The sequence below is a fragment of the Balaenoptera musculus genome, chromosome 15 (assembly GCF_009873245.2).
Source record: "Balaenoptera musculus isolate JJ_BM4_2016_0621 chromosome 15, mBalMus1.pri.v3, whole genome shotgun sequence".
Lineage (NCBI taxonomy): Eukaryota > Metazoa > Chordata > Mammalia > Artiodactyla > Balaenopteridae > Balaenoptera > Balaenoptera musculus.
In genome coordinates, this window is record NC_045799.1 from 11,694,706 (window position 1) to 11,719,375 (window position 24,670).

Below are 24,670 nucleotides of genomic sequence, written 5' to 3' on the forward strand. Positions count from 1 at the left end.
GCGGGCCACTGCGCCGCCGCAGGGGCCAAACAGGGGATCGCTCTGTGAGCGCGCGCGCGCGGGTCTTTTGCGACGGTGCCCGGCGGCGCTAGCCCCGCCCCCGGCCCGCCCCCGCGGCCCGCCCCGCCCCGCCCCCGCCGCTGCGCTCTCTACCGGGCCGCTCAGGCCCCCGCCCGCTTCATGTGGCCCGGCCCGCGGCGGCCGGCGGCTGGGAGCGGCGAGGCGGCGGCGGGCGGCGGCCGGCGAGGCCCGGGAGGTGGCCGAGGCCCAGGCGGCGGCGGCGGCGGCCCGGGAGGCGGCGCACGGAGAGCGGCGGGAGCAGGCCTGGCCCGGCCCTCGAGCGGCCGCCTGGCTGCAGCATGCGCGTCCGCCGGGGGCTGCTGCGGCTGCCGCGCCGCTCGCTGCTCGCCGCGCTCTTCTTCTTCTCGCTCTCGTCCTCGCTGCTCTACTTCGTCTATGTGGCGCCCGGCATAGGTAAGAAGGGGGCCTGGGACCCCGGGGGTGCCGCTCTGGCCTCGAGGGGACCCCGGGAACCCCCGCCCCGCCCTGAGGGGACCCCGGCTTTCAGAAGACACCCGGCTGGGAGGCGACCCCGAGCCTGGCCCTCAGAAGACTACGGGGACTCCGGCCCGACCCTCGGGAGACCCCACGCCTGGCCCTCGGGGGGCTCCAGGACATTCCAGTGCCCTGCACCCCGACGGGCTCCAGAACCCCCCTCCCCCCGCCAGCCTCCCGCCCACCCCCTGCTCTCCTTTAACCCCTTCCCCGCGGGAACCCGACCATGCCTTCACACACACACACACACACACACACACACACACACACACACACACGTGCTGGGACGCCCCCTTTCTTGCCCTGGCCTCCCTAGGACCCCCACTTTCCGCTCCTCGGCTCGAGAACTCCCGCTCCCCGTCCTCCGGGGTCTCCTCCAGCCCCGGTTCCGGGCATTCCGCGGCCCCCGAACCTACGCGGCCCGCCCGCCCCTCTTCGCGGAGCCCCTGTGCTGGGGTCTCCAGGAGTCCCACCTTCCCGGTTCCCATCCATCCTTCCCCTCTCTCCTCCCCGGTGACTCCACCGTTTTCCTGCTCTCCCTCCTACCCTTTCTTCCCTCGACTTTCCCTTGTTACATCCACCTTCAGGTCCTCCTCCCCAACACACACATTCTCCTCTTCCAAGTGGCCAGATCCCTTTCCTAGCAGGGTGGCATCCCCCACCCCCCAGGGAGGTCCACCCCCCCCCATTCAGTCTACGAACCCCTGAGCGTCCCACGCCTCCTCTCCATCCCCTCCCCCTGCCCCGCCTACCCCCAAGGGCACTCCCTGTCATCTCCGCTCCCTTATACTCCTATCCTTCCCCCGAATCCTCAACACCCCGCTCTGGTCATCAGCCACAGTTTCTTTCTCATTGAAGACTTGGGGAAGGGGTGCTGTCTAGGCTCTTCCTTTCTCCCCTTTCTTTCACTTGTGCCCTCTCCTAGCCTTGAGGGTAGAAGGTGGCCCTTCAGTATCCTACGGGGCCAGGGCGGGGGGGGGGGGGACATTTAAATTGGTCCTAGAGGAGGAGATATGACAAAGGCCTTGGGGAAATGGTGCAGGTGGGAAGGAAGAGCATGGAGAAAAGGTGGAACGGGTACTCATTCTTCTCAAAGGCATGTCCTTTAAAGGAAAAACAGCCCTGGAGAAACTGAACCCTGCCCAAGCATAGGCTGTCTAAGAGCACAGAGCAGACATTTAGGACGTGAAGAAAGATTAGAAGGAAATAACAGCATGAGGGTTAAGGTCAGAGGACATGGAAGTCAGACTTGCATTCTAATCCCTGCCCTTCATGACCTTGAGCAAGTTACTAAGCCTCACCTTTTCTCCTCTGTAAAATGGGGGTACTCATCCTAACCTCATAGGTTTTTAAGGATGGAAGTAGATAAATTCCCTTTTAAAGCACTTACCATTGTACCTGATGCTTAGAGAGTTTTCAAAAAAAAAAAAAGCTATTATATGTAGCTTTCAAGAAAGAAGGGAGTAGATGGAAGGTTTAAGGTATGTATTTGCCTGACTTGGCATCACCATGAGGCCCTAGAGAAAACCTCAGTTTAAGGTGAAAAATGATCAGAAAATGCTGTTGGGGGTGGGGCAAGGAGAGTAAATTTTGCTGTAAAAAGTCTGGATCATTTGGATGTTAGGAAAGGGTTGATGGTTTAACTCTAGGGAAATACCCTTTAGGATTGTAGTAATGATTAGTGCCATTCTCTGTTGACCTGTCAACACTGAACTAGCTGAATAGAGAAATTTCCAGATAGAGCCGGAGATTGTCTCCTGATTTTTTAAAAAAATAAATTAATTTTGTTTATTTATTTTTGGCTGCGTTGGGTCTTCATTGCTGCGCTCGGGCTTTCTGTAGTTGGGGCGAGTGGGGGCTACTTTTGCGGTGTGTGGGCTTCTCATTGCTGTGGCTTCTCTTGCTGCAGAGCACGGGCTCTGGGCATGCGGGCTTCAGTAGTTGTGGCACGCAGGCTCAGTAGTTGTGTCTCGCGGGCTCCACGAGCGCAGGCTCAGTAGTTGTGGCACACAGGCTTAGTTGCTCTGTGGCATGTGGGATCTTCCCAGACCAGGGCTTGAACCCGTGGCCTCTGCATTGGCAGGCGAATTCTTAACCACTGCACCACGAGGGAAGTCCTCTCCTGATTGTTTTTTTTTAAGAGCATATTTCATTTGATGGTTAATATTGATGATTTGTAGTACAAACTAGATCTAGTTTGTACTACAAAGATAGAACAGGTAACATCCTACTGCCGTAACATTTTATGAAATGTCTTAGGAAAAGCATCCCTCTGGGAAGGTGTTGTATGTGGCCTGATGGATCGGATGAGGGGATAGGAGTCTGGGCAGAATAAGAACAGGTGAGTAATTAGTGGAATTAATTGAGAAAAGAGTTCATTAGCATATTGGATATTAGACTCTAATAAAAATGGGTGTGAAATGATGGATTTGAACCTAGAGGCAGTCTTGAAGCCATAACCCCTTTTGTGAAAGTGATGGGTTTTTTCTGGTGCGGGTGCATAAATCAGCTATGTCTAAATGGAAAAATATATCCCACTGGGATAGTAATCACCCTCTTGATTAGAAAGATTAGAAGCCAGATTCTAAAACAAATGGAACGTACAACTTAATTAAAATTCTTCAGCAGTAGATTTTTAGGTCAGTGGAACCCCAGTGTAAGGCAATGGGCTTGGGGCTTCCCTGGTGGCGCAGTGGTTAAGAATCCGCCTGCCAATGCAGGGGACACGGGTTTGATCCCTGGTCTGGGAAGATCCCACATGCCGCGGAGCAGCTAAGCCCGTGTGCCACAGCTACTGAGCCTGCACTGTAGAGCCCGCAAGCCACAACTACTGAAGCCTGCACGCCTAGAGCCTGTGCTCTGCAACAAGAGAAGCCACCGCAATGGCAAGTCCGTGCGTGGCAACGAAGAGCAGTCCCCGCTCCCTGCAACTAGAGAAAGCCCGCGCGCAGCAACGAAGACCCAACGCAGCCAAAAATAAATAAATAAAATAAGTAAATTAAAAATAAAATAAATAAAGCAATGGGCTTCTACCACACTTAGATTCCTACATCACTGATAACTGAGAAAGATGCAAAGCACTTAAATATTCACTAATTTCTTCTTAAATGTGGGTCTTCTAAAGGGCAGATCTACTTAAGATTCATGTTCTGTTAGTTGGAAAGGGGAGTGGTGGGAAGGATGTGAAGTGGTTTTAGAACGGGTACATTGAGCAGTTTGGTGATTTTATTTATCTTGGCTTTCCTGTTTACCAGCTTAATTTTTTAAATAATCAGCTTTGGACAAGGGGTGGCAAATCTTTTCAAAAGGTTAAGGCAGTCTAGAGAAATAGAAGGTTTTATATGCCTTGGATTATGAAGACGTTATTTGAGACAATTGTTAAAATGAGCTTAGAAAATAATACTGGGTTGAACCACATGAAATTTCCATTTTTTGCAGGTCAAAACCAGTTGTATATTGGCAGTTTGATATAGCTCAACCTAATACATTTACAAATAATGACAATCCTGTTTTCTGGCATAACGGGAAGTGTCAGACTTGTATTTCCTTCCAGGTTTAATATTTTTCCAGTCCTGCTTTTGATTTACTTTGTATACCCTGTGGCCACGCTGTGCTCTAGGGCTAAAGAGAAATCAACCCGAGAGTGTGTTAACAGCTATATTCGGAATTAGGTAGACTTGAATTTGAGATATGAGAAAAACCATGTTAGTTATAAATGTTTTCAAGTTGCTCATGTGTAATATAGCCTAGCTACAATTTCAACCTAACTATTGGTATTTTTGAGATCTAATGCCAGCTCTTAATGTTAGTGTCCCATAGTCTAACAGCAAAGGGAAATTTTCCTGGACTTGAGGGTCATCTGAAATGGAGGTAGTGGTACCATTTGACTTAGAAAATTGGATGTGAGGAATATTACTAAATATGACTATAATGTATTTGTAACAAATACAAAGTGCGCTTAGCTACTTTAATAATCTCCTGCCAATCCAGTTAAGTAATTTAAAAATATGACTTCATTGGCCATTATGTTTTTGTTATTAAATCAAAAGTAGTGTTTTTTTTTTTTTTTTTTTTTAAAGAAATTCACGTTCTTTTTATTTATTTATTTATTTATGACTGTATTGGGTCTTCGTTTCTGTGCGAGGGCTTTCTCTAGTTGTGGCAAGTGGGGACCACTCTTCATTGCGGTGCGCGGGCCTCTCACCATCACGGCCTCTCTTGTTGTGGAGCACAGGCTCCAGACGCGCAGGCTCAGTAATTGTGGCTCACGGGCCCAGTTGCTCCGTGGCATGTGGGATCTTCCCAGACCAGGGCTCGAACCCGTGTCCCCTGCATTGGCAGGCAGATTCTCAACCACTGCGCCACCAGGAAAGCCCAAAAGTAGTGTTTTATATCAGCATTTTAAAAGTAGAAATGAAAAGGATGGGGCAGAAAGTGTGAGGGAGGTGGTGGATTTGAAAAAGGAAGAGGAAGGGAATATGGTTATAAAAATGCATACGTGCCTCTTCTCTGTAGCCCCCTGCCCTCCACAGCCTGAGTGATTATCATTTATTTCATCACTTGTTTTACCTGCACTGTTGAAATATCCCTATTCCTTTCAGGGTTCCGAAGAGAACTTTGAACTTATTTATGATCCTTTAACTTAAAAAATCTAAGAGCTCGGAGTACCTCCACATTCCAGTCTGACCAGGTCTTTTAGAAGATAAGAGAAGTGAACTATTTACGGATGGACGTACATTTGAAGGGCTGATTTTTAAAATCTTCTTAACTTTATGGTGCTGTCACATGGCAAGGTTGTATAGAGGTTACTGACCTTTGCAAATTGTTTAGTTACTGATTTTGAGAGAGATGCCTGTGCATGGTTAGAGGCAGTAGTCTATATACTGAGGAAATTTTATTAAAGTTCCACTATTTAAATTAATTTTTCTTTTGTCTTGATTATTGAGGAAAGGAAATGGGGAATGATTTTTCCCTTTTGGCCTGCTTGGTTCCAAGAAAAGTTTGATTCATGGCTGGCTTTTGGAAGACAGGAATCAGTAATTCTAATTTGACCAAATGACCTTGAGCAAGTCACTTGATTCTCTGATCTTATACTTGGCCAGAAAACAAAGCTGTTTGAAAAACTAGAACTGCATCTTAGCCAAACTTGTAGTGAGAAGTTTTTATGTATAGAAAGTTGATAATTCATTCACATTCTATGCAAATTTTGGACCTAAGATTTTAGATAGGATACATGTTTTATATAACTGAATGCAACTTTTTCTAATAACCCCAGGAAAATTTCAGATTCCCCCCTTGTTTTAAATATATATATATATATATATATTTATATATATATATATTTTTTAAATAAATATGTATATATATATATTTTTTTTTTTTTTGGCTGCTTTGGGTCTTTGTTGTTGCGCCTGGGCTTTCTCTAGTTGCAGCGAGCGGGGGCTACTCTTCGTTGCGGTGCGCGGGCTTCTCCTTGCGGTAGCTTCTCTTGTTGCGGAGCACGGGCTCTAAGGCGCGCAGGCTCGGTAGCTGTGGCGCACGGGCTTAGTTGCTCCGCTGCATGTGGGATCTTCCCAGACCAGGGCTCAAACCCGTGTCCCCTGCATTTGGCAGGCGGATTCTTAACCACTGTGCCACCAGGGAAGTCCCATCCCCCATCTCGTTAAGTGTAGTATGAAAATAGCCTTTTTGTTGTTGTTGTTCCTCACATGACAGTGTCCTCTAAATGCTTCAGTGCGCTTAGCTTCTGAGCTTTTCTGGAGTGAAATACGTCGTATTGTGAATGTGGGTTATTTTATTTTAGAAAATTAAAAAGCCTCACCCTGTTTAAGGACCCCCTTCTCCCCACGCGTGCCTGTACGGACTCACTCACTCACTCAGATGTTTCCTTTGAGTATTGCATCGTGTCAGTCTTAGAAGGAAACCATATTTGGAGAACAGATTGAAGTTATAAAACTGAACAGCACCACTTTTGACCAGGATTTTGGTGATGTTTTATGTCCTTTCTGCAGCAGTTTGCTATGTCGGAAACAAAGTCTTGGGTTTGGAGTTGAAGTCTCTTGAACAGTGAAAGTATGCTAGTCTTGGACAGTCTTTGGAAGCAGCCGTTTGGCCAGTATCAGTTGCCGTTCCAGGGCATCGCTACTCTAGCCAGTAGATAATTCTGCTCCAACCCTGACATTTCCCCCCAGAGCGTGACAGGCCAGTGAGAGCAGCGTATAACATCGCCAGGAAGGAGGGTCTTCTTGTGTTGCCATGACTCTTTAGAGCTCTTCAAGAGAGTAGAAAGCCGTAGAAGCCGAAGTGCTACTGACTTACTTGCTTCCCTAATTTTGCAGCGTTTTAGATCATGGAAGATACGTTGTACACATCCAACTATATAAGCAAACAGAACTTTAGTAAGCAAGAAGTAGGCAATGTGATGCTGCAAAGGCCTGTCAAAGAACTAGAGAAAACTAGTGGTTAACATTGGTCAAGATAAAGGTTAATCAGAAGCAAACAGATTGGGTGTTGGCTTAAAAGAAGTTAAAGGAGTTATCGTGAGAAGAGGCAGGCCTGTGTGTACTATTAGTGAAAGGGCAGTTATTCTTTAGTTTCTAATACTAGCTAAATAAGAGTATGCCTTCCTTTGCACGCTGTGTGTATTTTTGTAGAAAGCTGTGAGAAAATTAAAGGAATTTTAAGATCTGTGGGTCGATAATAATCCAGTATTTGAGCATCTTCCTATCATGTTACCAGCTATGGGAGATATTTGGATTCTAGACTTTTGACTGCTTCTTTCATTTTACAGATGATTGTATAAGCCCAGGTTGAGTCATTAACTTGCCCAAAGTTGAGAATTATAAAATAGCTGTAAAAATAAATAAATAAATAAATAAATAAGATAAAATACCTCTGCAGCACATACTATATGGTTGAAAATACAAGATTAATCATAAGAAATAACTAGAGAAAATAGAAAATAGTATGTAATCAATTGCTGACTTGTATGATACTGATCCTTAATGAGGTGGGAGATTCAGACACAGGCACTCATTCCTTTATTCAATAGGTAGTTTCTTTGGAGTGCCTCCTCTTGTCAGATACTCTTTTGGGTATCAGGCAGTCTAGAAATGAGTAAGGCAGAACGTTTCTTCCATCCTGGTGATTTCATTCTAGTGGGACGTTTTTGCCCTTTGTGGTGCTTTTATTCTGATGGGGAGACAGCCAATATACAATATAATTTCGGATAGTGGTAGGAGTGACTGAGGGTCTATTTTATTATTTATTTATTTATTTATATTATTTTATTTATTTATTTTTGGCTGCGTTGGGTCTTTGTGGCCTCGCACTGGCTTTCTCTAGTTCTGGCGAGCGGGGGCTACTCTTCGTTGTGGGGCGTGGGCTCCTCATTGCGGTGGCTTCTCTTGTTGCAGAGCACAGGCTCTAGGCGCGCGGGCTTCAGTAGTTGTGGTGCATGGGCTCAGTAGTTGCGGCATGCAGGTCCTAGAGCACGTGGGCTTCAGTAGTTATGGTGTGCAGGCTCAGTAGTTGTGGCTCTCACGGGCTTAGTTGTTCCACAGCATGTGGGACCTTCCCAGACCAGGGCTCGAACCCGTGTCCCCTGCATTGGCAAACAGATTCTCAACCACTGCGCCACCAGGGTAGTCCCTGAGGGTCTGTTTTAGATAGGGTAGTTAGGGAAAGCTTCATTAATGAGGTGCTATTTGGCTTGAAGGGGTAGAACAGGTCACAGGTCGGGGGATTGGGATGGTGATGGGGGTGTCAAGCATATGTAAAGGTCTTGAGGCAGAAATGTACTTGAGGGAAGGTTGACTGGATTTTTGTAAGTGAGAAATGGTAGGAAATGAGCTTAGAAAGATGGTAGGGGTCAGGCCATGTAGGACCCTATAGGCCATGGTAAGGGCTGTAGGATAGGAGTGAGCATTAACTTAGAAATCAGCCAGATCTGGGTTTGAATCAACTCTGACTGAGTGGGCACACTGTTTTCAATTTTCTTATCTGCCCAGTGGAGGATACCATCTTTCTCAGGGTTGTTGTGAGAATTGAGTGGGATGTGCATGTAAGAGGGCTTAGCACAGAGCTTGACACAAAGCTCCATATGTTAATAATTATTATTTATAACCATAGGAGATGTCCTCTTGGCCTAATGCTAGTGCTAAACTGAGAGGAGGATTGAGCTCCAGTCCAGCTTTACCAGTAACTAGATGGAAACCTTTACTTCAGTTTTCTCATCTGTAAAATGAAGCAGTGGACTAAAGTACAGATTCTAGGGTCCCTCTCAGATCTGAAGTTCCACGATTCTGAGCAAGTGTGAGTTGAACCTTGAAGGAGAAGAAGGAATAATGAGTTCTGTCAAGTAAAGACACCCCATTTAAAAAAATTCAGATCTCCCATTCACTTAGTTTCCTACCTTTAGTGAAATACTGAGCCATGGATTCTGTGAAGTGTCGGTGTATAACTATCAGACTTAACAGTTTCACTCTGTAGGGTGAATGGAGAAATTCAGACTGTGCAATGCTATTGTTTGAGGACATTTGCCCTAAAAATGAGACAGACGTAGAATGTCTGCACTGAAGTCTGTCTTTGAAATCATTGTGGCAAAGAAACAACAACAACAAAAAAGAAATTTGTGTTGTCTTGGTCAAAGGAAAAAAACTAAAAGAATTTTATGGAAATATCTTTGGGATGTTAAGACTTTTTTTTTTCCTCTTTTTTTCTCTGCTTTTTGTCCCCTGGGTAATCCTTTTAAGTTTTAATCTGCTAAATCAGTCTTTTCCTCTAGCCTCACACTTTTGCTTTTAAGCATGAAATAGAGCCCTGGACTCATTAGCTCCTGCCCCATCTTCATTCCTCTAGGTAATTGGATGTTAAATGAGAAATGAATATTACATTTTGACCCAGTAATTCTTTTTTTTTTTTTTTAACATCTTTATAGGAATATAATTGCTTTACAATGGTGTGTTAGTTTCTGGTTTATAACAAAATGAATCAGCTATACATATACACATATCCCCATATCTCCTCCCTCTTGCCTCTCCCTCCCACCCTCCCTAACCCACCCATCTAGGTGGTCACGAAGCACCAAGCTGATCTCCCTGTGCTATGCGGCTGCTTCTCACTAGCTATTTTACATTTGGTAGTGTATATATGTCCATGCCACTATCTCACTTCATCGCAGCTTACCCACCCTTCCCCCTCCCCGTGTCCTCAAGTCCAATCTCTACATCTGCATCTTTATTCCTGTCCCTCCCCTAGGTTCTTCAGAACCACTTTTTTTTTTTTTTTAGATTCCATATATATGTGTTAGCATACGGTATTTATTTTTCTCTTTCTGACTTACTTCACTCTGTATGACAGTCTCTAGGTCCATCCACCTCACTATAAATAACTCAATTTCGTTTCTTTTTATGGCTGAGTAATATTCCATTGTATATATGTGCCACATCTTCTTTATCCGTTCATCTGTCAATGGACACTTAGGTTGCTTCCATGTCCTGGCTATTGTAAATAGAGCTGCAGTGAACATTGTGGTACATGACTCTTTTTGAATTATGGTTTTCTCACGGTACAGTAATTCTTTTTAATATTGTGGCTTATATAGAAGAGCATTCATACCTCCTCTACTGATCCCATGAATCCAGTGTTTTCCCAAGCCTGGGAATCACACTGAATAATTTAAAGTGCTGTCTCTTCTTAGATTCCCTCCCCCCACCCCTTTTGTTAGTTTGAGTAATTATTAGACTATAAGTATTGTTCCGCCTCCTTCCCAGGTTACAAAGATAGCCAGGTACTTTGCAATGACTAGAAGGGAAGCTGGGCATTGTTTCTGAGGTACCTTAGTTACCATCATCAATTATGAACAGTTCTCTGAGGGTTATTAGTGGCATAATTATGATTATGAAAAATGTTGTGGAGTGTCACGTACAGGGAAATGTAGATTGTAGGAAAACTCAGTGTTGTGTTTTAAAACTTAAATTAGAAGTGTGCTAGTGAGCACAGCTGTTTATTATTTTTATTAAAGAGCTGTAAAACATTTAAATACCAGTAAAGAGGGAACTTTTTTCACCCTCTAAAAGTATGATTAATAGTCATTTAAACTTTTTGCTTAATTCTCATGTGTTGAACAACTGTATGCTTGGAAAAATGGAAAAGCAGAAGTATTTTTTTTTTTTTTAATTTTTTTTTAAAAATTTATTTATTTATTTACTTATGGCTGTGTTGGGTCTTCGTTTCTGTGAGAGGGCTTTCTCTAGTTGTGGCAAGTGGGGGCCACTCTTCATCGCGGTGCGCGGGCCTCTCACTATAGTGGCCTCTCTTGTTGCAGAGCACAGGCTCCAGACGCGCAGGCTCAGTAATTATGGCTCACAGGCCCAGTTGCTCCGCGGCATGTGGGATCTTCCCAGACCAGGGCTCGAACCCGTGTCCCCTGCATTGGCAGGCAGATTCTCAACCACTGCGCCACCAGGGAAGCCCAGAAGTATTTTTTTTACTCATAGAACTAGTTACCCCATTTTGAGGAGTTGTGCTTTTAGGCACTAAGCCTAAATTATGCTCATGATTGTAATGTATGCGTTTTCAGATTGGTAGACCATTGGCTTTTGAAGGTCAGAAAATAGTATTTTCCTAAATGCTGTGTTGGGGTCATGTTTGTGTAGTTAAAAAAAAAAAAATCCTTTATTCCATTGCAGAAAAATGAAAACATTGCCAACTTAGGGAAGTTAAACCAGATGGATCAGAGATGATAGTAGACTGACTTTAGCATTCTTGATGTACTTATTATAAATCTTTATATTTTAAATAAAACCATTTAATCGTTTAACTTTTAAAGAAAAACTCGTTTTATCCATATCATCATAATCTATAGAGTAATGATAGGGAAGTTCTCTGGGTTGTAATGTCCTTGTGCCTAGCACATTATATGCACTTAAATATTTATTGAAATGAATGAAGAAACTATTGCCTGGTCAAGCTAGCCTCTTTATTGTTGGATTGCATTTAATGTGGGGGAAGGATTGCTTCTTCTGTTAATCCTGATTTTGAAGTGATTTTGAATTCATTTTGCCCAAAACTACTTTGTCTTTTTTTTCCCTTTCTATTTCTTCGTGGTAAAATATAGCATGAACTTTGCCATGTATTTTGGTAATTTAAATGTGCAATTCAGTGGCATTAATTACATTCACAATGTTTTGCAACCATTACAACTATTTCCAAAAATTTCTATTGCCCCCAAACAGAAAGTCTCTTCCCGTTAAGCAATAACTCCCCATCCACCGCCCCCCCTCCCAACTGCTAATCTACTTTCCATCCTGTAAGTTTGACTGCTCTAGGTACCTCATATAAGTGTAATCATACAATGTTTGTCCTTTTGTGTCTGCTCTATTTCACTTAGCAAAATGTTTCCTGGGTTCATTCATGTCATAGCATGTGTCAGAACTGTATTCTTTTTATGGGTGAATAATATTCTATCTTGTATATATCACATTTTTTCTCATCTGTTGATGAACACTTGAGTTGCTTCTACCTTTTGGCTGTTGTAAATAGTGCTGCTGTGAATGTTGGCATACAAGTATCTGTTTGAGTCCCTGCTTTCAATTCTTTGGGTATTTACCTGGGAGTGGAATTGCTAGGTCATATGGTAATTCTATTTAATTTTTTGAGGAATTGCCAGACTTTCTACAGTGGCTGCACCATTTTACATTCCCACCAGCAATATATTCCACATCCTTGCAGCCAACACTTATTTTCTGAGTGTGTATTTTTTTTTAAAGTGTAGGCATCCTCGTAGGTGTGAAATGGTAGCTCATCGTGGTTTTGGTTTTCATTTCCTTGATGACTAATGAGGTTGAGCATATTTTCATATGTTTATTGGCTATTTGTGTATCTTGTTTAGAGAACTGTCTATTCAGGTTCCTTTGCCCTTTTTAAATTGGATTGTCCGTTGTTAAGAGATCTTTATATTTTTGAATATTATACCATTACCAGATATATGATTTGCAAGTATTTTCTCCCATCCGATGGGTTGTCTTTTCACTCTCTTGGTAGGGTCCTTTGATGCGCAAAAGCTTTTGACTTTAATGAGTTTCAATTTATTTATATTTTTCTTTTGTTTGTACTTTAAAAAATATACTACTTGGTAAGTTTTATGACTGAACTTTTGCTACCTGCATTGTAGTCGTTTACTTTTTCTGCCCGTGAAAGTTTTCCCTAAGTTACTGATAGGCATATCTTACACAAGCTATTATTGAGCTGATTTCTGAGAAAGCAGGAGGCAATGTTTTTTGGTTTATCTTTCTCTTACTTGTTTAAGTTTGATGCTGGTTTCTTGATTTCTTTTTTTTAATTAATTAATTTATTTTTGGCTGCATTGGGTCTTCATTGCTGCCACGGGCTTTCTCTAGTTGCAGGAAGTGGGGGCTACTCTTCGTTGCGGTGCGCGGGCTTCTCATTGCGGTGGATTTTCTTGTTGTGGAGCACGGGTTCTAGGCGCGCGGGCTTCAGTAGTTGTGGCTTGCGGGCTTCAGTAGTTGTGCTCACGGGCTCTAGAGCTCAGGCTCAGTAGTTGTGGTGCACGGGCTTAGTTGCTCCGCAGCATGTGGGATCTTCCTGGACCAGAGCTCGAACCCGTGTCCCCTGCATTGGCAGGCGGATTCTTAACCACTGAGCCACCGGCGAAGCCCTGATTCTTGGTCTTTAAAATGGTTACTCTCTTTGCCAAACTTGACATGCTCTGCAGATTCCATTAAATATTTCAAGTGTTTGAAGAATCCTGTGACTCTTCTGATGAAGGGAGGGATCCATATCTTATTGATGTCTTTGTTGATTATTTTGTTCAGTACGACTGAAATGTAACTTAAATTTAAATGTTTTCTGTTTCTAATTACAGTTCTCTGAAAGTCCGTGTAAGACAGGGCCAGAAGTTGGCACACCACATTTTTGGTGTTGGGGACAATACAGTTTACTGATTAAACATATGATATAGAAGAGAAATTTAGAAAATATTATAGATTGATGAATATAGTCCATGAAACACTGGGCTCATTTTTTTTTTCCATACAGAAATGAAAGTATATGATGATTTTGAAGATAGGGAAAAGTAAATATCTCTTGGCATTTTGTTAGCCTCCAATCTCCATTAACCAGCACCTTTTATGTTTTGCTGTTTAATAAGTGGTGATACTTGGAATGTAGACCCGGATGCATGACTTTGAGTTTGGTGTTAAGTATGATTTTTTCCCTTCTGAATGTTTGAAACAGAGCACTGTTTCCCCATACCTCCCCAGGCCCCCGCACAGGCACAGGATGGCAGGTAGTGATGAGGAGGAGCCCGCTGAGATGCTGCCTGGCTGGCTAGGAGGTGTGTGATGTGAACACAGGATTTGTTTTTTCCCTTTATCACATCTTTTTAATTTTTAAAATTATTTTATAACATTTTCCCTTTATAACATTATCAGAAAGTGAAGAGACTGTTAAAGAATGAGGAAACAGAAAAGTCTAACGTGTAAAAAACCTGCTGGACTTCTGCAACTGTGACATGGTAAAATTTGGCACTTTGATTTTTTTTTTCCTGGTATCAGCTGAATTTCAAATGTATTTATCTAAATGTGAGTGATAATGGTAGTGATTAAAGACAGGTGGGTGCTTAGAAAATTTTTGTGTTTTGGGGCCTGTGATAAAAGAAAAAATTTACAAACTTGCCTTTGCATTTGCCTGATTTGGCTGTTTTCTTAGAGCTAACTTAATCTCTATGTGTTAAACCCTTAGAGTGTGCTAGGTTTGGGGGTACAGTGATGAATGATGTGGACACCGTACCTCTGTTAATTTTTTAAGTCTTCAGCAAGGGAGCATGGCTTCATTTTAGGAAAAAATTTTCAGAATTTTGAGTGATTTTATATTCCCAGAAGATGTGTTTAATTGAGGGTCAGTTCAGTTGATGTTAACGTACCTTAATTGCCAGGAATAACAGTGAATGTATTTTAATAGTAGACATTTTAGACAGCAAAAAAGTTTTAAAGAAATTCTTGAAGAGGCATTTAGTTTAATTTTTTACCCCACTGGGCCCATTAGCTGTACATGTTCTTGGTAGTATTCATATTTACGTGAATGTTTTTGCTGTTTATCTCCTGAACAGAGTCATGGCAATGGTGGTGAACAGTGACCTGAGGTTTCTTAGTAACATAGATGCTCTCTGGACCAGTGGCGGAAGGATGCATTTATATGCTGAGGCCTCTTCCCTTCCACCTGGAAGAGTGTCAGTCGTAGAATAGAGGTCTGGCACTGAGCAGGTGCTCAGAGAGCATTTGTCAGACAGGATCAGTCTGTCTTCTACCCTTCCGTGGCTTTCATTGCTTTTAGGATAAAGTTCAGATTCCTTATTGTAGTTTATAAGAATTTTTGTGATCTGACCTCTACCTCCCTCTCCAGCTTCATTTATGCCACTTCTCTCCCTCCAGACACAAGGGCCTCCCCACCTGGTTTCCAGCGTAGACTAGGCTCTCTCCTTAAGCTTTTCACTAGCTAACTCAAATATTCCTGCCCATCCTCAGACCTCTAAATCAGTGGCAAATGCATGGGCCTCATTTCTTGTTCATTGTTGTATCCCTGCCTGGAACGCTGGTCTGGCACACTGTAGGTGCTCAATGAATACTTATTTGTTAAATCAGGGAAGTAAGGTGGAGGTGGACAGATCTGAGGTCCTGAAAAGTACAACTAGCCAATTCCCTGCTCATTTGGGTATGTCGAAGGTTGCTGTGCTAACTACTAGGACTTCAAGGTGAAGAACTAAAAAGGATCAAATAAAAACACAATGGATTTGTAAAAATATTAATTGTAATTGAAAGTATGATTCCTAGCTCAGTCTCAGATTAATTATGTCCAATCCAGTCAGATGTTTGGTTTTGTGGGGGCCTGGTTTGGTGGGCAGATGACAAGTAGGAATTTTAAAGTTTTACCCATTTAAGATTCAACATGGATTTTAACCCTTTTAAGTGCTTTTTGTATCTTACATAGTATGTGTATGGTAATGTTTTGAAATTTCAGATCACAAATGAATGTATTAATGGTTAGTCTTGTTCCTCAACTTGAAATCTAGATGAAAAAATTGATAAACAGGGAATTCCCTGGCAGTTCAGTGGTTAGGGCTCGGGGCTTTCACTGCTGTGGGCCCAGGTTCAATACCTGGTTGGGGAACTAAGATCCTGCAAGCTGCGTGGGGTGGCCAAAAAAAATAAGTAAAAATAAAATAAAAATTAATAAACAGGAAAACACTCAGTCCTGATTTAGGAAGAAGTAGGTACAATAATTCTTATATATTGCTAGGAACATTGTGTCTAATTTTTTTTTTTTTTAATTTTATTTATTTATTTATTTATGGCTGTGTTGGGTCTTTGTTTCTGTGCGAGGGCTTTCTCTAGTTGCGGCAAGTGGGGGCCACTCTTCATCGCGGTGCGCGGGCCTCTCACTGTCGCGGCCTCTCTTGTTGCGGAGCACAGGCTCCAGATGCGCAGGCTCAGTAGTTGTGGCTCACGGGCCCAGTTGCTCCGTGGCATGTGGGATCTTCCCAGACCAGGGCTCGAACCCGTGTCCCCTGCATTGGCAGGCAGACTCCCAACCACTGCGCCACCAGGGAAGCCCGTGTCTAATTTTTAATTAGACAAATATTTAGGTTAATGGTTTTGGTGTTTTCAAATTTATGATAAAAGCTATACTTTTATGTCTTGAATATGCTTGTCAGTCTTTAATTTGAGAGGTAGTCTTTGCCTAGGAAATGAGAAATTGTTGTATATTTTACTTCTTCCAAGGAGCAATGAGGAAGAAACAATTTCTGGAATTGGAAGCCCATATGGATGGTATGGAAATTAAGTCTGTTATTCATGAACAGCTAGTCTCTTGTGCTCTATGCTGTTGGATGGAAGGTGGAAATAACCTTGCCTCTGTTGCTGAGATTATTTTTGAGCTGACTCGTGCTAGGCTGGCACCCATCAGTTGCTTTGTCTGGAAGGGACAACTGGAATCCTTCATTTTGTGTCTGTGTGTGTGTGAATGTGAGTGGGAGGAAGTGAAATGTTTGGTTTTTTGGTATTGGCTTGATTTTTCTGTTTCATTGTTGACTTGGCATGCCTGGCTTTTTCATTCTGCTTTTAAGTATTCAGAAATCTTAAGATATGTGTGAATTAGAAGATTTGGATTTATTTGAATTTCATTTGGCACTATGGGAAATTAACTTTAGGTAAGAGCTACTTTTTGGGTTGGCTTTATGTTAAAGATAATTTTTTCCCTTAATTATTTTATTTTATTATAGAAAATTTCAAACATATACAAAAGTAGAGTGAATAGTATACTGGACTCCCATGAACAAAGGTATTTTGATGTGACCTTTATATTTGTGAAAAATATAAATGTGAAAGGGCCCGAAGACAGCCCCCATTCCCCCAACAAAACAAAACAAAAGTACAAGCTTAGGCTAATTAATAACCTGTATTTTTAAAACCTTTGGATAATTGGATTTCATTTTTGTTCAGATGTTTTGCTGATCCATTTACCTCAGTGAGAGTTTCTTAATATGTAAAAAGGGAAGACTAAAAGTGTATAAACATAGGCTTATTGTGAGGATTAAAGGAGAGAGTATTTGTCAGATGTTTGCATGGCTTGGTACCAGTTAGATGCTCAACAGGTAAATGTCCCCTTGCCCTTTCACAGTTCCTCAGTCACAGTGCTCAATTGGAGTAGAGAGGGGAAGGGACACTTGGATGAACTGGTACACGGTAGAGAGTTGATTACAGCGAAGTTTCTAGAGGATTTATTTATTTTTTCTATTACCCCGTCTTTCATTTGAACCCTTGTAGTTTAGAGCTGGAAAAACAAGGGTCAGATGTTTGCCAAGAATAAACCTTTCTGTACTGTGGTGGTACCTCTAAGGCACTCCTTAGCTTGAGGAGCAGGTGCTCTGGCTGAGGATGCTGAAGTCTCGGAGGTGCCCTGGGAGCAGATGATTACTGCTCGAGTGTGTAACACCTGTGTTCTTTTGCTTCTCTTGGCCTATTTTTCTGAGAATATATTGCTGAATTCTGTCACGATTTACATCAGCTTTGACCAAAGCCAAGTGCCAAGCTTGCAAGGGAAAGAATGGCAAAAATACCTCTTTTAGGATCTGTGTTGGCACAGACTTTGTGCTTTGTGTTTAGTAACAAGTGAACAACACCACCGATTTAATTTTAGTACTATTAGTTATATTAATTTATTAGTTCTATAATTAAAAAAGTAAAACAGTCTGCATAGATTGAAGCTATAGTTTTGGGTTGTATGTGTGAAAAACTGACTCTCTTCATTGTGAATTTTGAACAAACTTACCAGTAGATTATTTATGTAAGCTTGTGTCATCAGAAGCATTCCAGAATGAATCATGTTTAGTTAGGATCTAACAAATGTTACCACCCTTGTTCTGTTAAGCAATATTTTTAAACTATTAAATCAACTTTAAGGATAATAAAGGAAATTACAGTAATTTATTCATAATCATCTTTTCATCACAGGTGTTTTCATTTCATTGTTTCCTTCTCATCTTTGTATACACACACAGAAATTTGAAAATTTTGTACCTTAGGAATTGCTAGGCTGAGAGAATTGACGTTATAAGGGTGGCAGCAATTTAGTAAACGCTATGAGTGTTTGATTTAGAATAATCTTGTACAGTCTCTTTGCTGTAACATCTTTTCCTGGTTAGTTCTGTTCTCCTCACTATAACTAAACGTAGTGTTTTTTTTTTTTTTTTTGAATTTTATTTTATTTATTTTTATACAGCAGGTTCTTATTAGTTATCTATTTTATACACATCAGTGTATACATGTCAATCCCAATCTCCCAATTCATCCCACCGCCACCCCCAACGCCACCTTCCCCCCTTGGTGTCCATATGTTTGTTCTCTACATCTGTGTCTCTATTTCTGCCTTGCAAACCGGTTCATCTGTACCATTTTTCTAGATTCCACATATATGTTAATATACGATATTTGTTTTTCTCTTTCTGACTTACTTCATTCTGTATGACAGTCTCTAGATCCATCAATTTCGTTCCTTTTTATGGCTGAGTAATATTCCATTGTATATATGTACCACATCTTCTTTATCCATTCATCTGTCAGTGGGCATTTAGGTTGCTTCCATGACCTGGCTATTGTAAATAGTGCTGCAGTGAACATTGGGGTGCATGTGTCTTTTTGTATTATGGTTTTCTCTGGGTATATGCCCAGTAGTGGGATTGCTGGGTCATATGGTAATTCTATTTTTAGTTTTTTAAGGAACCTCCATACTGTTCTCCATAGTGGCTGTATCAATTTACATTCCCAGCAACAGTACAAGAGGGTTCCCTTTTCTCCACACCCTCTCCAGCATTTGTTGTTTGTAGATTTTCTGATGATGCCCATTCTAACTGATGTGAGGTGATACCTCATTGTAGTTTTGATTTGCATTTCTCTAGTTATTAGTGATGTTGAGCAGCTTTTCATGTGCTTCTTGGCCATCTGTATGTCTTCTTTGGAGAAATGTCTATTTAGGTCTTCTGCCCATTTTTGGATTGGGTTGTTTGTTCTAGTTCTGTAAAAAATGCCATTGGTAATTTGATAGGGATTGCATTGAATCTGTAGATTGCTTTGGGTGGTATAGTCATTTTCACAATATTGATTCTTCCAATCCAAGAACATGGTATATCTCTCCATCTGTTTGTGTCATCTTTGATTTCTTTCATCAGTGCCTTATAGTTTTCTGAGTACAGGTCTTTTACCTCCTTAGGTAGGTTTATTCCTAGGTATTTTATTCTTTTTGTTGCAGTGGTGAATGGGATTGTTTCCTTAATTTCTCTATCTGATCTTTTGTTGTTAGTGTATAGGAATGTAAGAGATTTCTGTGCATTAATTTTGTATCCTACAACTTTACCAGATTCATTGATTAGCCCTAGTAGTTTTCTGGTGGAATCTTTAGGATTCTCTATGTATAGTATCATGTCATCTGCAAACAGTGACAGTTTTACTTCTTTTCCAATTTGTATTCCTTTTATTTCTTTTTCTTCTCTGATTGCCATGGCTAGAACTTCCAAAACTATGTTGAATAATAGTGGCGAGAGTGGACATCCTTGTCTTGTTCCTGATCTTAGGGGAAATGCTTTCAGTTTTTCACCATTGAGAATGATGTTTGCTGTGGGTTTGTCATATATGGCCTTTATTATGTTGAGGTAGTTCCCCTCTGTGCCCACTTTCTGGAGAGTTTTTATCATAAATGGGTGTTGAATTTTGTCAAAAGCTTTTTCTGCATCTATTGAGATGACTGTATGGTTTTTCTTTTTCAATTTGTTAATATGGTGTATCACATTGATTTGTGTATATTGAAGAATCCTTGCATTCCTGGGATAAATCCCACTGGATCATGGTGTATGATCCTTTTAACGTGTTGTTGGATTCTGTTAGCTAGTATTTTGTTCAGGATTTTTGCATCTATATTCATCTGTGATAATTGGTGTGTAATTTTCTCTTTTTGTAGTATCTCTGTCTGGTTTTGGTATCAGGGTGATGGTGGCCTCATAGAATGAGTTTGGGAGTGTTCCTTCCTCTGCAATTTTTTGGAAGAGTTTGAGAAGGATGGGTGTTAGCTCTTCTCTAAATGTTTGATAGAATTCACCTGTGAAGCCATCTGGTCCTGGACTTTTGTTTGTTGGAAGATTTTTAATCACAGTTTCAGTTTCATTACTTGTGATTGGTCTGTTCATATTTTCTATTTCTTCCTGGTTCAGTCTTGGAAGGTTATACCTTTCTAAGAATTTGTCCATTTCTTCCAGGTTGTCCATTTTATTGGCAGAGTTGCTTGTAGTAGTCTCTTAGGATGCTTTGTATTTCTGTGGTGTCCGTTGTAACTTCTCCTTTTTCACTTCTAATTTTATTGATTTGAGTCCTCTCCCTCTTTTTCTTGATGAGTCTGGCTAAAGGTTTATCAATTTTGTTTATCTTTTCAAAGAACCAGCTTTTAGTTTTATTGATCTTTGCTATTGTTTTCTTAGTTTCTATTTCATTTATTTCTGCTCTGATCTTTATGATTTCTTTCCTTCTACTAACTTTGGGTTTTGTTTTGTTCTTCTTTCTCTGCTTCCTTTAGGTGTAAGTTTAGATTGTTTATTTGAGATTTTTCTTGTTTCTTGAGGTAGGATTGTATTGCTATAAACTTCCCTCTTAGAACTGCTTTTGCTGCATCCCATAGGTATTGGATCATCGTGTTTTCATTGTCGTTTGTCTCTAGGTATGTTTTGATTTCCTCTTTGATTTCTTCAGGTATCTCTTGGTTATTTAGTAATGTATTGTTTAGCTTCATGTGTTTGTGTTTTTTACGTTTTTTTCTTTGTAATTGATTTCTAATCTCATAGTGTTGTGGTCAGAAAAGATGCTTGATATGATTTCAATTTTCTTAAATTTACCGAGGCTTGATTTGTGACTCAAGATGTGATCTATCCTGGAGAATGTTCCGTGTGCACTTGAGAAGAAAGTGTAATCTGCTGTTTTTGGATGGAATGTCCTATAAATATCAAATCTATCTGGTCTATTGTGTCATTTAAAGCTTGTGTTTTCTTATTAATCATCTGTCTGGATGATCTGTCCATTGGTGTGAGGTGTTAAAGTCCCCCACTATTATTGTGTTACTGTTGATTTTCTCTTTTATAGCTGTTAGCAGTTGCCTTATGTATTGAGGTGCTCCTATGTTGGGTGCATATCTATTTATAATTGTTATGTCTTCTTCTTGGATTGATTCCTTGATGGTTATGTAGTGTCCTTGTCTCTTGTAACATTATTTTAAAGTCTATTTTATCTGATATGAGTATTGCTACTCTAGCTTTCTTTTGATTTCCATTTGCATGGAATAGCTTTTTCCATTCCCTCACTTTCAGTCTGTATGTGTCCCTAGGTCTGAAGGGGGTCTCTTGTAGACAGTGTATATATGGGTCTTGTTTTTGTATCCATTCAGCGAGCCTGTGTCTTTTGGTTGGAGCATTTAATCCATTCACGTTTAAGGTAATTATCGATATGTATGTTCCTATTACCATTTTCTTAATTGTTATGGGTTTGTTTTCGTAGGTCCTTTTCTTGTGTTTCCCACTTAGAGAAGTTCCTTTAGCATTTGTTGTAGAGCTGGTTTTGTGGTGCTGAATTCTCTTAGCTTTTGTTTGTCTGTAAAGCTTTTGATTTCTCTGTCGAATCTGAATGAGATCCTTGCCGGGTAGAGTAATCTTGGTTGTAGGTTCTTCCCTTTCATCACTTTAAATATATCATGCCACTCCCTTCTGGCTTGTAGCGTTTCTGCTGAGAAATCAGCTGTTAACCTAATGGGAGTTCCCTTGTATGTTATTTGTCATTTTTCCCTTGTTGCTTTCAATAATTTTTCTTTGCCTTTAATTTTTGTCAATTTGATTACTATGGGGTGTTTCTCCTTGGGTTTATCCTGCCTGGGACTCTCTGCGCTTCCTGGACTTGGGTGGCTATTTCCTTCCCCATGTTAGGGAAGTTTTCGACTATAATCTCTTCAAATATTTTCTCGGGTCCTTTCTCTCTCTCTTCTTCTTCTGGGACACCTATGATAAGAATGTTGTTGTGTTTAATGTTGTCCCAGAGGTCTCTTAGGCTGTCTTCATTTCTTTTCATTCTTTTTTCTTTATTCTGTTCTGTGGCAGTGAATTCCACCATTCTGTCTTCCAGGTCACTTATCCATTCTTCTGCCTCAGTTATTCTGCTATTGACTCCTTCTAGTGTATTTTTCATTTCAGTTATTGTATTGTTCATCTCTGTTTGTTCTTTAACTTTTCTAGGTGTTTGTTAAACGTTTCTTGCATCTTCTCGATCTTTACCTCCATTCTTTTTCCGAGGTCCTGGATCATCTTCGTTATCATTATTCTGAATTCTTTTTCTGGAAGGTTGCCTATCTCCACTTCATTTAGTTGTTTTTCTGGGGTTTTATGTTGTTCCTTCTTCTGGAGCATAGTCCTCTGCCTTTTCATTTTGTATATCTTTCTGTGAACGTGGTTTTCGTTACACAGGCTGCAGAATTGCTTCTGCTGTCTGCCCTCTGGTGGATGAGGCTATCTAAGAGGCTTGTGCAAGCTTCCTGATTGGAGGGACTGGTGGTGGGTAGAGTTGGATGTTGCTCTGGTGGGCAGAGCTTAGTAAAACTTTAATCTGCTTGTCTGCTGATGGGTGGGACTGGGTTCCCTCCCTGTTGGTTGTTTGGCCTGAGGCGACCCAGCACTAGAGCCTACTCGGCTCTTTGGTGGGGCTAATGGCACCTCTGCAGGAGACCCTCCAACACTAGAAGGTAGGTCTGGTTCAGTCACCTATGGGGTCACTGCTCCTTCCCCTGGGTCCCGATGTGCACACTACTTTGTGTGTGCCCTCCAAGAGTGGAGTCTCTGTTTCCCCTAGTCCTATCGACGTCCTGCAATCAAATCCCGCTAGCCTTCAAAGTCTGATTCTGTAGGAATTCCTCCTCCTGTTGCCGGCACCCCAGGTTGGGAAGCCTGATGTGGGGCTCAGAACCTTCACTCCAGTGGGTGGACTTCTGTGGTATTAATGTTCTCCAGTTTGTGAGTCACCCACCCAGAGGTTCTGGGATTTGATTTTATTGTGATTTCACCCCTCCTACCACCTCATTGCGGCTTCTCCTTTGTCTTTGGATGTGGGGTATCTTTTTTGGTGAGTTCCAGTGTTTTCCTTTCGATGATTGTTCAGCAGTTAGTTATGATTCTGGTGTTCTCGCAAGAGGGAGTCTAAACGTAGTGTCTTGATATAAGATTGTTTCTGGCAAGGGACTCTTCAAATGAAAGCTCTAAAGAAAACCTACTTGCTTTCTTTACCAATATGTGGAAAACTTGATGGGAAATTCTAGCCCTTGTGGCGTCAAGTCAATTTAATCTCATTCTTAAATACTATTAATAAAGTTAAATAGAAGAACCTTAAATTTTTTTTTTTTTTAATTAATTGATTTTATTTTTTTATTTTTGGCTGTGTTGGGGCTTCGTTTCTGTGCGAGGGCTTTCTCTAGTTGCGTCAAGGGGGGGCCACTCTTCATCGCGATGCGCGGGCCTCTCACTATCGCGGCCTCTCTTGTTGCGGAGCACAGGCTCCAGACGCACAGGCTCAGTAGTTGTGGCTCACGGGCCTAGTTGCTCCGCGGCATGTGGGACCTTCCCAGATCAGGGCTCGAACCCGTGTCCCCTGCATTGGCAGGCAGATTCTCAACCACTGCGCCACCAGGGAAGCCCGAACCTTAATTTTTATTAAATGTTATAGCAGTGTGGCTAATCTAATGTGAGAGTGTAGTATTTGATCTGTCTCCTCCCTTGATTGGATTCCACAAAGTAGAAATAAAGTCTTTCTCAGAAACCTATTTGTACTTAGTGGTTATTTTTCTCCAGTCTAGTATTTTTTTCTCCAGTTTGTCAAGAGTAACTAAACTTTGAATGAGTAAGAAACTGTTCAAAGACAGATCAGATCAAGTGAGCAGAAACCAAAGTGGGTAGGTTGGACTGCCCTGGCCACACTATAATCATATACATTATTGCCATTATTTTCTTTGTTTTTCAAGTGTAAGCTGTGTGACACAGCTTGCCCTCTAAATCTGTAGTTAAAGGAATTAAATATGTAAAGTTAATTTGTGTGGCCTTCTCTAGGTTGACCTGGGCTTCCTTTAGCCCTTTGGAAGATCCCACCTGGGAGATCCCCATACCTATATGTACAGAAGGGGGACACCATTGATGTCATGCCATTCATTTTTTTCTGTAAAGGTGATTATATCAAATGCAATTAGCTCTGCTCTGACATGACTTAAGTGTTTCTAAAAATCACTGTGCTGTACAAAATTGTTGAATAAAAACCTAGAGCTTATGGGAAAAATGGGGTTAAGCACATAACACTTAAAAACTAAATTAGTGTCATATTAAAAAAGAAAAAAAAAGGAACCTAGTGAAACCAGTACAGTTTTACACATGTTAAATGGTTAAGAAACACCATAAGTAGGGCACTCTATGTTGATAAAGACCTGAAGTTTGCTTGTGGCAGTGGGCATCAGAAGGATTGCAACTTGTGAGTTA

General features: G+C 41.4%; 1 protein-coding gene across 1 annotated transcript in view; it reads left to right on the plus strand.

The window, feature by feature from the left end:
* The first annotated feature begins 224 nt into the window (after window positions 1-224).
* B4GALT5 (beta-1,4-galactosyltransferase 5) overlaps window positions 225-24,670 on the plus strand; it is a 78,394-nt gene continuing 53,948 nt past the window's right edge. The window contains exon 1 of the mRNA XM_036826846.1: window positions 225-474. Within this exon, the coding sequence (XP_036682741.1) occupies window positions 360-474 (115 nt within the window). The 5' untranslated portion in view covers window positions 225-359. The remainder of the gene's footprint in view (window positions 475-24,670) is intronic.